The following is a 12,792-nucleotide window of genomic DNA, read 5'->3' as shown; positions in this document are numbered from 1 at the left end:
AATCGTCACTTCGTAATCTTGTTACAACCCTTTGACAATCCGAATAATTTTTCACTCGAGTGCGGCAGTGAATTAGTGCAAGTAATAGTGACCAGCGAAATTGTCAAGTAAATCAGAAGCACCTGCAACGTAATTCACCTCCACCGACTTGCCGCCAATCAGAAGCAGTCCAACTCGGGAGGTGTCCGAGTGTACGGTCCAGCCACGCAGACTACAGCCTAACTCATCGTCGTTGTACTTTCAAAGTAATTGTTTTAATAAACCAGCAAAAGTAGTAAGTCCTTACATTTTTATTTTCTAATTTTAAGAACGCACATACACTTCTCCTATAATCCCTGTTATTCATGCTCGGCACTAAATAACGTGGTCCCCGTTACCCGAGTAAAGGACTTAAGTGTCTTGACTCAAAATAAGGGACTGGGATATATGTTATGTTGCTTCGACGTAACATAAATAAAAATTTTGGTGTCAGAAGTGGGATCGCGTTTGAAATGCCCGCGGTGTCCGAGCATGCCTAAACAAACTCCCCCGGTAACGAGATCGCGTAGTAAAAATCGACAGCAACTCGAAGGTCAGATAGAAGGTACCGATTGGCAAAATATAGACCCGCTATCTTTAACTCCAGAGCAGCGAGCCTTGTTTAACTAACAATTTTTACGTCCGGGTTCTTCAGGTACGATCAGAGAAAGTCCTGACAAATTAACAATAGCAGAACATACGAGACAAGAACAAGAAAGAGCGTTTGAACGGAACCGCGAAATTAGAGTAAGTGCGGAGGAGAACGCACGTCGACTTGAGGAAGGGAGCGTTTACGAGAAGAACAGGAACGGGAGGAACAACGAATTAGAGAAGCAGAAAGAGCGCGAGTGGGCGGCGACCGGGTTAGACGGGAAATTAACTTTGAAAATTTACCAATTGCGCCGGTCGACAGAAACGAATTAGCACCAGTACCGAATATGAATGAAATACATGTCGTTTTGCCAAACTCCATTAAATATGCGGTCGAGGCAGTCCCTTATTTTACGGGCCAAAATATACCATTAGCCCATTTTATTGAAGGATGTAAGGAGGCTCACGCGATGGTACCCGCGGAACACGAGCAAAAGCTAGTGCTAATGCTGCGAAATAAATTACGGGGCGAAGCGCGGAGAACTATTCAGGGGCAGACTTTCAGGACGGTGGAGGCACTTTTGACTTATCTAAAAGAATTGTACAAACCCCCCAAGTCCTTGTACCAATTACAAGGGGAAATGGGAAGGATTTTTCAGCGCGTCGACGAATCGGCATTGTCATACACTAATCGAGTTTTTGAACTAGGAAATCAAATATTAGACGTGGTAAAATCGCAAGTACCAAATAACGAGCCTTTAGCCGCCGCAGAAAAACTAAGATATGAGAATGAATTCCGGGATTCCCTTATACGTGGACTTAAACCGGAAGTAGAGCAAAAAATCTCGAGAAACCGACCTTATCGTGAGACCGCAATCGAATCCGTGAAAATCGAGAAAGATGAACGCGCTAAAGAATTGTTGAGGGGGAAAAACCCCGTCCAGAAGAGACATAAATTATTCGATCCGAAGCTTTGACTATGAGTTACCAAATAATCGAGATGGGAAACGGGTAGGGGTAGTACAGGGGCAGCCTATCGTATGTCAAATTTGCAATAAAACCGGTCATAGCGCTCTGATGTGTTATCAACGGGACCTAAATCGAGATGTTAATACTCGTGAGCGATTTCCAACTAACCCAACTAATAACTATAACAGTAATCGATATAATAATGGTAATGATACTAATTTTAATCCATATCGCGGAACTAATAATCGATACAACGGTAATAACGGAACCCGCAACCATACCTACCCGCATGGCAACCATGGTAATAGAAGCAGCGAAAATAGTGGTCAAGGCCGGTACAACGGTTCTTATGGAAATAACTATCAGAGCAATGACCAGTATAATCGTAATAACGCTAACCAAAATGCTGCTAATTATAATTCAAGAAGCGAATTCACTACTCCGAATTTCAACCGCGAACGTGTAAACGCTCAAAGGGATGGAAGGATTTGTTATTATTGTAAATTACCGGGGCATTTTATGGTAGATTGTACAAAAAAAAGGGAAAATAATCGCAGATCATTCATGGACGGGCCTTCGGGCCCATCCAGTAACGAGCGGGTACGCGTTGGTAACGAGGATAGGTCGGGAAACTACCAAACCCCCCTGCGTTCGGACGCACCGCGGGAGGTTGGAAGATCCAAGCGTCCGGTCATGCAAGTAATCGCGGAAGAGATGGACACGGAGGAACCATTGGAGACTTTCCAGTGGCAGTAGTTAGGCTTAGCCACGATTGCGAAGCCCCTACTATAAAAATAATATCTAAGGAAATAATCGAGTCAGCTATTTTAATGATCGATACGGGATGTGAATTAAATTTACTTAAATGCGGTATGGTTACCCCGGATACATGGGTTGATCGTAGCGAAATATTAAAACTAACAGGGATCATCCCGGAATTTGTTTTCACTCTTGGTAAAATAGATGCTGAAATTTTCGGCATTCCCAATTATATTTCATTCAGTTCCGAACCTATTCCCAATAAAAAGAAATGAGATCTTGGGATTAAAATTTTTGAAAGATAATGATTAGGGCCAGAAATTTCATTTTTCTAAAAGAGAGAGACAGAAAAAAAAAGGCAAATAAGTTATTTCTTTGTTTCTCGCAATCGAGTGAAGACAGTTGCTTAAAAAAAAATAAAGATTACTAATCCCACATAAATATATATAAAAAAAAAGGTTAAAGTGCCAATTTAAAACTACTTGTGAAGAAATACAAGTCTGTTCTGCGCAGATAAATCAAGAGTAGAATTTATGGTAGTGTTGTGAAAAATTTTTAATAATTTTTAAGTAGGACAGTACAGTAGCTAGAAATTTTGGCCACGGTCTCGGTGGAGATCGTGTTGAAGGTATTGCTGACGGTTTTGCTGAAGTTCTTGCTGGAGATCGCGCTCGTGCTCTTGCTGTCGATCACGCTGACGTCATTGCTGAGGGTCTTGCTGAAGATCTTGCTGGAGATCACGCTCCCGGTCTTGCTGGAGATCGCGCTGAGGGCATTGCTGAAGATCGCGCTCCTGGTCTCGCTCGAAATCGCGCTAAGGGCATTGCTGAAGATCGCGCTCACGGTCTTGCTGGAGATCGCGCTGGCTGTCTCGCTCGAAATCAAGCTGAGGGTATTGCTGTCTTGCTGAAGATTGCGCTAAAAGTATTGCAGAAGGTCTTGATGGAGATCGCGCTCCCGGTCTTGCTGGAGATCGCGCTCGTGGTCTTGCTGGATATCGCGCTCGTGGTCTTGCTGGTTATCGCGCTCCTGGTCTTGCTGGAGATCGCGCTCCTGGTCTTGCTGGATATCACGCTCCTGGTCTTGCTGGATATCGCGCTCGTGGTCTTGCTGGGAATCGCGCTGACGGTATTGCTGAGGGTTTTACTGGAGATCGCGCTCGTGGTCTTGCTCGAGATCGCGCTGGCTGTCTCGCTCGAAATCAAGCTGAGGGTATTGCTGTCTTGCTGAAGATTGCACTAAAGGTATTGCTGAAGGTCGTGCTGAAAATTGCGCTCGCGGTCTTGCTGGAGATCGTGCTCGTGGTCTTGCTGGATATCGCGCTCCTGGTCTCGCTCGAAATCGCGCTGAGGGCATTGCTGAAGATCGCGCTCGTGGTCTTGCTGGAGATTGCGCTCGTGGTCTTGCTGGAGATCGCGCTGGCTGTTTTGCTCGAAATCAAGCTGAGGGTATTGCTGTCTTGCTGAAGATTGCGCTAAAGGTATTGCTGAAGGTCTTGATGGCGATCGCGCTCCCGGTCTTGCTGGAGATCGCGCTCGTGGTCTTGCTGGATATCGCGCTCCTGGTCTTGCTGGATATCGCGCTCCTGGTCTTGCTGGAGATCGCGCTCGTGGTCTTGCTGGATATCGCGCTCCTGGTCTTGCTGGATATCGCGCTCCTAGTCTTGCTGGAGATCGCGCTCGCGGTCTTGCTGGAGATCGTGCTCGTGGTCTCGCTCGAAATCATGCTGAGGGCATTGCTGATGATCGCGCTCGTGGTCTTGCTGGAGATCGCGCTCGTAGTCTTGCTGGAGATCGCGCTGGCTGTCTCGCTGAAAATCAAGCTGAGGGTATTGCTGTCTTGCTGAAGATTGCGCTAAAGGTATTGCTGAAGGTCTTGCTGGAGATCGCGCTCATGGTCTTGCTGGAGATCGCGCTCGTGGTCTCGCTGGAAATCACGCTTGTGATCTTGGTGGAGATCGCGCTCATGATCTTGCTGGAGATCGTGCTCGTGGTCTCGCTCGAAATCACGCTGAGGGCATTGCTGAAGATCGCGCTCGTGGTCTTGCTGGAGATCGCGCTGGCTGTCTCGCTCGAAATCAAGCTGAGGGTATTGCTGAAGGTCTCGCTGATAATTACACTTTATTATCTGATACAATGAACTTTATCTAAAACAATACATATTATTTCATGAATGTGGTGATATTGTAGTCAATATCTGTGTAATATTGTTATGATTTTATGAAACTATCGATTTATACCTTTCTCTCAGAAGAAAACACATTTAAATTATCATAGGATAGAGGATGCTATGTTGGTTAGTCCAAAAGTTCCACCTGGTTGAAGTAGACAACTACGAACTCTAAATTTTTAGTCGTTAGGGATTGACGGTTTGATCGTAGTATACTTTTGAAACTAGAAAAGAATCGCTCGACCTCGCAGGATGTCGTTGGCGCGTATCTCAAGCATTGAATGTCGACATTTTTCCATCCATTCGGAATTACTTGATTAGGTGCTCCTTGTAAACTTCGACATATATTCAATAAATCTATCGAAAATCCACAGTTGTTGAAGAAAACGTTTTGAATTTTAAGTTTGATGTTTGCAGGAATGACTGGATTTCGATGGATATTTACAGCAACATCAGTGAAGATATGAGCAGATTGACGAAGTGACATTCCTCTTCCCTCCAATTGTGTAATTGCCCTAGTAATAAAACAATAATTTTCTTGAATAAAATCAAATTCACGTTGGAGGTTAGGAGATGCCCACAATTGTTGAGCGCGATTAACAGCAGCTCCATCAGAATCCAGTTGCTCAATTACCCCTTGGACTTCTTCAAAGTGGTCGCTGTAATACGACGCTGCTTTCAGCTATTCTCCCCACCTAGTAACAATAGGCCTAGGAGGTAAAGGGATATTCAGAGCGTACTGATTAAATATACGTTTCCTTCTTGGCGACTTTATGAAAACAGCTTTCGTTTCCGCAATAACATCGTTAACTAGTCCATAAGTTCCACGGATCTCTTTAGCAACGCGATGTAATCCATGAGCCAGGCACGTTACATGAAGAAGCTTTGCGTAGTTATAGTTACCTTTTAGTAACCGCCCTGCAGCCTTCATGTATGGTGCTGCGTCTGTAACAAATAATAAGACTTTCTGCCTTCTGACTCCGTCCAGCCAAAGTTTCATCAAAGCAGACTCCACAAATTCAGCATTTTTCTGAGAATTAGCCCGAGAAATCTCAGTGCAATGAATGACTCTTGGTATGCCTGGGGAATCATCAATAAGTGGTGCAACAATAGCTGAAGTGATCAATCTGCCCAATGAATCTGTTGTCTCATCAACAGATACATAAATGGGGTGATCGTCTACTTCATCCCGAACTTGTTGTATTTTTTGTTCATACACTAAATCAGTGTAAGTTTTTCGCAGTGTTGAAGGGTCGGGCATTTTCCGCTTTATATGGGTTTCGAGAAAGTCCGCAAATTTCGAACAGTTTAACTTCTCGAAAGGAATGTCAGCTGCCATTAATGCTTCCGCTAGGTCATGATAGAAGGCATGTTTCCTAGATGTACATTCATCTTTCGCGTCTTCAGTAGGCTCAGGATCAGTGGTTTGTAATTCTGTATTACGCTGGTGAGTCTGAGAAAAATGATGCTCTTCTACTTGTTTTTCAATGATGGTATGTAATTTAAAGGTACAATAGGTACATTAAAGATAATTACCATCGTCATTAATATGAAGATCATAAACACCATCTGGTATAATTAAAACTTGCCTAATATCTGCCCAACGTTCTTCAGTCGTTCGCGCTCGTCTCGGCATTTGTGGAAAAATAGCAAGTTCACGTACAAAATTAATGAAAAACACTTCCAAACTCGGAGAAATACCAACACGATAACAACGCGATAACTTGAGTAAAAGAAAGAAATGAACAGAACGATAATAAAATTAACGACTCCGTTTATTATACTGATTAAACAAATCAAATTAATGAAACTTGACAATTATTTGCATTTGTAAAGCTATCAGACAGTTTGACGTTTAATCAAATGAAGCTAACTCATAAATTTGTAAGAAGTTTAAACAATTGAAAAATGAAATTTAAAAAATAAATTGCTGAGATAATAAAAATTTTGACGAGACAAGCATTGACGATGACCCGATAATAATTTTCAGATGAAAACTTGAATTCCTGTGTAAAAAAGTTGCGGAATTCCTCTGGTGATTCCGCCGAAATCCTGAAGAATTCATATTTTGACATAAATATAAATTCCAAAGAAATTACAGAAGAAATCCACATGAATTCCAAATAATATGGTGCAAAATGATTTTATGAAAAAATTGTATAGTAAAAATTGAAAGTTTATTCGGTTTAACTTCAGCCTAAAGTCCGCGGGGATTTCCGCAGAAATCCTTAGAGTTTCCACTGGAATTCTTTCGATTTTCCTAAGATACTTTGAGAAGCCTGTAATTAATCAATCCATGTTCTCTAATTACGTAAATCTATACAGAAAACTTTATTAAGCTTCTATCGAAAACCAGCTGAAATTCCGGACAGAAAAAAATTTTTATTTAACCTAATATATCGAATTTTTATCCTAGTTTCTACTACAAATTTTGATGAAATTATTTTCCATCATTGTATCCGGAATTAATTTTTTTCGTCAAAATAGGAATTCCTCAGGACTTCTAGGAGAATCACCAGAAGAATCCCGCAACTTTTTTACACGAGTTATACGTGGGAATTAAGTTCTTAATTTGGAATTGATTAATATATTGGCAAGCATCAGCTTAGCTCTAAGGCCCAATTATTAGAGCAACGTAAAATCTACCTGAATGGAGAGAGATAAATTGAGCCTAAATCTAATCCAGAGAAAGTTAAAAACAATTCTTAGTTCGAAAATTGAATTTAATAAACTAATTGAGTTTCAAACTATGAGTTGTTTGTATTTACTGGAATCAGCTTAGCTTCTGTGCCTGTATTAAAGGAAAACTACAAATCTACTTTAATGTACGGAGGTATATTGCGTATAAGTCTGGCCCAGAGAAAGTTAAAAATAATTCTTGGTTTAGAAACTTGAATTTTATCAATTGATAAAGTTTTTAATTGCGAATTTTTTGTTTCTGGAACTGTTACAAATTTTTTCGTCGGGATTTAGACAGAAAGGGCGATATTTATAGAATTAAAAATAAACGACGACTAATATGGTTTAATAACAGCAAAATTCACGTTATTGATTAATCTGTCGCGAGTAATAATCTGTTTTTCTCTAATTATTTAATAATTACGATTAGCATCTGACATCTATTTTATACTTATTGAAAGTAGTCAATTCTCGACGATGTACGCCTTAGTTTTTTGGCCGAAGGAAAATTCAACCAGTGTGATTCCGACTACCTTAATAAATAAGCGGTTGGATTTAAATCGTGTGACTGTAAGGTGAGGACGAATGTACCTAACAGCATTTGTGATTGCAGAAAGCGGTAAGATTCAGAAGATTATTTTGATATCATATTTTTAGATTACTTGCATAAATTTTGTATCCTTGTTTTACAGATGATATTCTTTGGTTGCACAGTTTCGTTGTGAATACGTCTGGAATCATTATTGGTTTTGCAAATGATTGTTTGAAGACTGATGCTTGCATTCAATTCCCTCCAATTTCTCATGGTGTCAACAGCGTTGCGGATAATTCTTCTAGTCACGGTTCCAACAACTTTCAATTAGATTCGGTCGTCAGGGCTACTGTAGAACAATTAGCTACTCCAATTGCTTCTACCACTTCAAATGTTACTGCTAAGGACACAAGTACTACACCAAGTGCTTCTACTACTCCGGATGTTGAAGTAGCTTCCGCTATCGACAAAACAGTTACTTCCAATGCTTCTACTGCTCTGGATGTTTCTGGAGTTTCTATTATGGACCCAATAACTACTCCAAGTGCACCTACTACTCCCAATGTTGTTGCAGCTCCTGCTCTTGACCTAACAACTACTCCAAGCGGGCCTAATGCTTTGGATATTGCCGCGGTTGGCGCTGTTGACTTCACAACTACTCCAACGCTTTCTACTGTTCTGGATGTTGAAACGGTTTCTGCTCTCGACCTGATAACTACGTCAGCTGTTTCTACTATCCCGGATGTTGCTGCGGCTGTCCTTGACTTCAATGTTGCTTCAACTAGTGGTGTTCAATTTGCGAATAGTATTCCTGCTGTTCCTACTAATTCAACATCTACTGGGAATCGAGCTATGGTTGAATTAATAGAAGGGAGTAATATCCGTATAGAGTGTCTTAAGAAATTAGATGTTTTACGGTTTGTGAATAAACCAAAAGAGATGACTAGACGGCTATTGCTCTATATTATTGGTACGGAGCAATTGAAACGTCTGACGCTGACGGATATCAATGAGAATCCAGCTTTATCTGTGATTCTTCGTGATATTGAGAGTAAATTTCAATTTTTCCTATAAAACTATTTATTAAACAATAATATAAGTATACATTAATAAACATTCGAATTTTTCATTTTATTTCAGCATTTACACTGCAGAACACTTCCATTGAACTCCAACTAACGACAGCGGAATTCATTAGATGTGTAACTTTGTATTATTACAATTTAAAACATCCAAAAAAGAAACCTGTTAAACATAATGGATAATTTTATTTTTTGTAAAAATAGATAAATGGACGCCTTGCTGTATTTCATTCTGATTGTTTTGCTAAGAGGCTCATTTTTCACTGAATATCTTGATGTTCATATTGCTAAATATCATTTTGGTTATCATGCCTATTAAATTGCTGACTATCTTACAGTACATCTTTCTAGGAATTTCAATAACGGTCTGGCTAAAAATTGTGTTAAAAATCTTTCTGATCATCATGCTAAACATCTACCTTTTAATCATGTTCTTGGTTGTATAATTAAGCATCTCGCTGGCTGTCTTACTGAATATCTCACTCACAATAACCTAGAAAAATTTTATTGCTTATTCATGTAGATCTAATAACATATTAGACTATCATATATGCTTCGTTTAGTACAAACATTTAGATGTTTGTAGATCTTTAATTTTTCCTATGAATAGTGAAGCTGAGCGGCTCACTAGTCGTCTTCTAGAGTATTCCGCTGACATTCTTACTTAGTATTGTGCATAACATCTTTATAGTCTTGGTAAGTATCTTGCTTAACCAATTTTTCATCATTGTAGCTGACAATCGAGCTAAAAACTTGCTAAGTATTTTGATACGTATGGTTTAGTATGCTTTGCTGAGTAGATTTCTGCAAAGTAGATTTCTGGTCCAAGAAAGCTTCCATATTTTCATTAATTAGTAGATAGTAGTGTGCAATAGTAACAACGACAACAACAACAACAGCGATAGCAAAATCAATTTCTCTAGCGCGATCTCCAGCAAGACCGCGAGCGCAATTTTCAGCACGACCTTCAGCAATACCTTTAGAGCAATCTTCAGCAAGACAGCAATACCCTCAGCTTGATTTCGAGCGAGACAGCGAGCGCGATATCGAGCAAGACCACGAGCGCGATCTCCAGCAAGACCATGAGCGCGATCTCCAGCAAGACCATGAGCGCGATCTCCACCAAGATTACGAGCGTGATTTCCAGTGAGACCACGAGCGCGATCTCCAGCAAGACCATGAGCGCGATCTCCAGCAAGACCACGAGTGCGATCTCCAGTAAAACCCCCAGCAATACCATCAGCGCGATTCCCAGCAAGACCAGGAGCGCGATATCCAGCAAGACCAGGAGCGTGATATCCAGCAAGACCAGGAGCGCGATCTCCAGCAAGACCAGGAGCGCGATAACCAGCAAGACCACGAGCACGATCTCCATTAAGACCGGGAGCGCGATATCCAGCAAGACCACGAGCGCGATCTCCAGCAAGACCTGGAGCGCGATAACCAGCAAGACCACGAGCACGATCTCCAGCAAGACCGGGAGCGCGATATCCAGCAAGACCAGGAGCGCGATATCCAGCAAGACCAGGAGCGCGATAACCAGCAAGACCAGGAGCGCGATATCTAGCAAGACCAGGAGCGCGATATCCAGCAAGACCAGGAGCGCGATATCCAGCAAGACCAGGAGCGCGATCTCCAGCAAGACCAGGAGCGCGATCTCCAGCAAGAACAGGAGCGCGATATCCAGCAAGACCAGGAGCGCGATATCCAGCAAGACCAGGAGCGTGATATCCAGCAAGACCAGGAGCGCGATCTCCAGCAAGACCAGGAGCGCGATAACCAGCAAGACCACGAGCGTGATTTCCAGTGAGACCACGAGCGTGATCTCCAGCAAGACCATGAGCGCGATCTCCACCAAGATCACGAGCGTGATTTCCAGTGAGACCACGAGCGTGATCTCCAGCAAGACCATGAGCGCGATCTCCAGCAAGACCACGAGCGCGATCTCCAGTAAAACCCCCAGCAATACCGTCAGCGCGATTCCCAGCAAGACCAGGAGCGCGATATCCAGCAAGACCAGGAGCGTGATATCCACCAAGACCAGGAGCGCGATCTCCAGCAAGACCAGGAGCGCGATAACCAGCAAGACCACGAGCACGATATCCAGCAAGACCTGGAGCGCGATAACCAGCAAGACCACGAGCACGATCTCCAGCAAGACCGGGAGCGCGATATCCAGCAAGACCAGGAGCGCGATATCCAGCAAGACCAGGAGCGCGATAACCAGCAAGACCACGAGCGCGATCTTCAGCAAGACCTGGAGCGCGATAACCAGCAAGACCACGAGCACGATCTCCAGCAAGACCGGGAGCGCGATATCCAGCAAGACCAGGAGCGCGATATCCAGCAAGACCAGGAGCGCGATAACCAGCAAGACCACGAGCGCGATCTTCAGCAATGCCCTCAGCGCGATTTCGAGCGAGACCACGAGCGCGATCTCCAGCAAGGCCATGAGCGCGATCTCCAGCAAGACCAGGAGCGCGATATCCAGCAAGACCACGAGCGCGATCTCCAGCAAGACCTGGAGCGCGATAACCAGCAAGACCACGAGCACGATCTCCAGCAAGACCGGGAGCGCGATATCCAGCAAGACCAGGAGCGCGATATCCAGCAAGACCGGGAGCGCGATATCCACCAAGACCAGGAGCGCGATCTCCAGCAAGACCAGGAGCGCGATATCCAGCAAGACCACGAGCGCGATCTCCAGCAAGACCTGGAGCGCGATAACCAGCAAGACCACGAGCACGATCTCCAGCAAGACCGGGAGCGCGATATCCAGCAAGACCAGGAGCGCGATATCCAGCAAGACCAGGAGCGCGATAACCAGCAAGACCACGAGCGCGATCTTCAGCAATGCCCTCAGCGCGATTTCGAGCGAGACCACGAGCGCGATCTCCAGCAAGGCCATGAGCGCGATCTCCACCAATATCACGAGCGTGATTACCAGCGAGACCACGAGCGCGATCTCCAGCAAGAGCTCGAGCGCGATCTCCAGCAAGAACTTCAGCAAAACCGTCAGCAATACCTTCAACACGATTTCCACCGAGACCGTAACCAAAATTTCTAGCTACTGTACTGTCCTACTCAAAAATTATTAAAAATTTTTCACAACACTACCATAAATTCTACTCTTCATTTATCTGAGCAGAACAGACTTGTATTTGTTCACAAGTAGTTTTAAATTGGCACTTTAACCTTTTTTTTATATATATTTATGTGGGATTACTAATCTTTATTTTTTTTCAAGCAACTGTCTTCACTCGATTGCGAGAAACAAAGAAATAACTTATTTGCCTCTCTTTTTTTTCTGTCTCTCTCTTTTAAAAAAATGAAATTCCTGGCCCTAATAATGATATAGACGTACTCTATTCTCAAGGGTGTCTAAAGATCCGAAGACGTAAGGTAGAATTCGAACACGCGGAAACGGTAGTTATACCGGCTCGCACGAAAGCTGGGCTTTACGTACGAGTCGCCAATCCAGAAGTAGAGACGGGATTGTTCGAAGACTTAGAGTTATGTAACAGGGTAAAATAGATCCCAATGACTATTTAATCATTTCTATAATTGGATTTGTCCACGGTCGATAACGGGCCCTAATTATAATTCGGTTTATTAAATTGAGTGATTCGACATGTCACCGGGTGTCGCTAATCAGTGAGACCCGAACATCCGCCCCTCTCTTTTTCTAATTAATTTAGTAGGGATGAGTTTTCCGGGCATGAATCGAAAAGTTATAAGGGAGTGCCGTGCCAAAAATCGAGAGAGTTCGTTGGACACCCAAGGAGAGTCAATCGGACGACCGAAGGCGATGGACGCCTAAGTGAGAGTTAGTGAACGACTAGAGTGATTGGACGCATCATCTACACCATTTTATACGAGGCAAGACGAGGACCTTAACAATCTGGAGCGAGAACAAACCGGACAATCGAGAACCAGAAGAGCCGATTTACCTGTAAGGAAATTTGAACGACAGTTGGAGAAATAGCCGGACAT

The 12,792-nt window shown here is 43.1% G+C and overlaps 2 protein-coding genes across 2 annotated transcripts; one reads left to right on the top strand and one right to left on the bottom strand.

The window, feature by feature from the left end:
- Positions 1 to 1,686: 1,686 nt before the first annotated feature.
- On the top strand, positions 1,687 to 4,487 carry LOC130672658 (TATA-binding protein-associated factor 2N-like). Its single transcript, XM_057477325.1, has 6 exons — positions 1,687 to 2,040; positions 2,911 to 3,229; positions 3,271 to 3,549; positions 3,594 to 3,785; positions 3,830 to 4,165; positions 4,210 to 4,487. The coding sequence occupies exons 1-6, from the start codon at positions 1,687 to 1,689 to the stop codon at positions 4,485 to 4,487; spliced, it is 1,758 nt and encodes a 585-aa protein (XP_057333308.1).
- Positions 4,488 to 9,052: 4,565 nt separating this feature from the next.
- On the bottom strand, positions 9,053 to 12,792 carry LOC130672652 (ice nucleation protein-like). Its single transcript, XM_057477312.1, has 4 exons — positions 12,718 to 12,792; positions 9,777 to 11,879; positions 9,219 to 9,292; positions 9,053 to 9,170 (listed from the first exon to the last, which is right to left on the bottom strand). Exons 1-4 carry the CDS (start codon positions 12,790 to 12,792, stop codon positions 9,053 to 9,055), a joined length of 2,370 nt encoding a protein of 789 aa, XP_057333295.1.

The sequence above is a fragment of the Microplitis mediator genome, chromosome 1 (genome assembly GCF_029852145.1).
Source record: "Microplitis mediator isolate UGA2020A chromosome 1, iyMicMedi2.1, whole genome shotgun sequence".
Lineage (NCBI taxonomy): Eukaryota > Metazoa > Arthropoda > Insecta > Hymenoptera > Braconidae > Microplitis > Microplitis mediator.
Note: the sequence above shows the minus strand (reverse complement) of the source record. Positions and strands in the feature narration are given on the sequence as shown.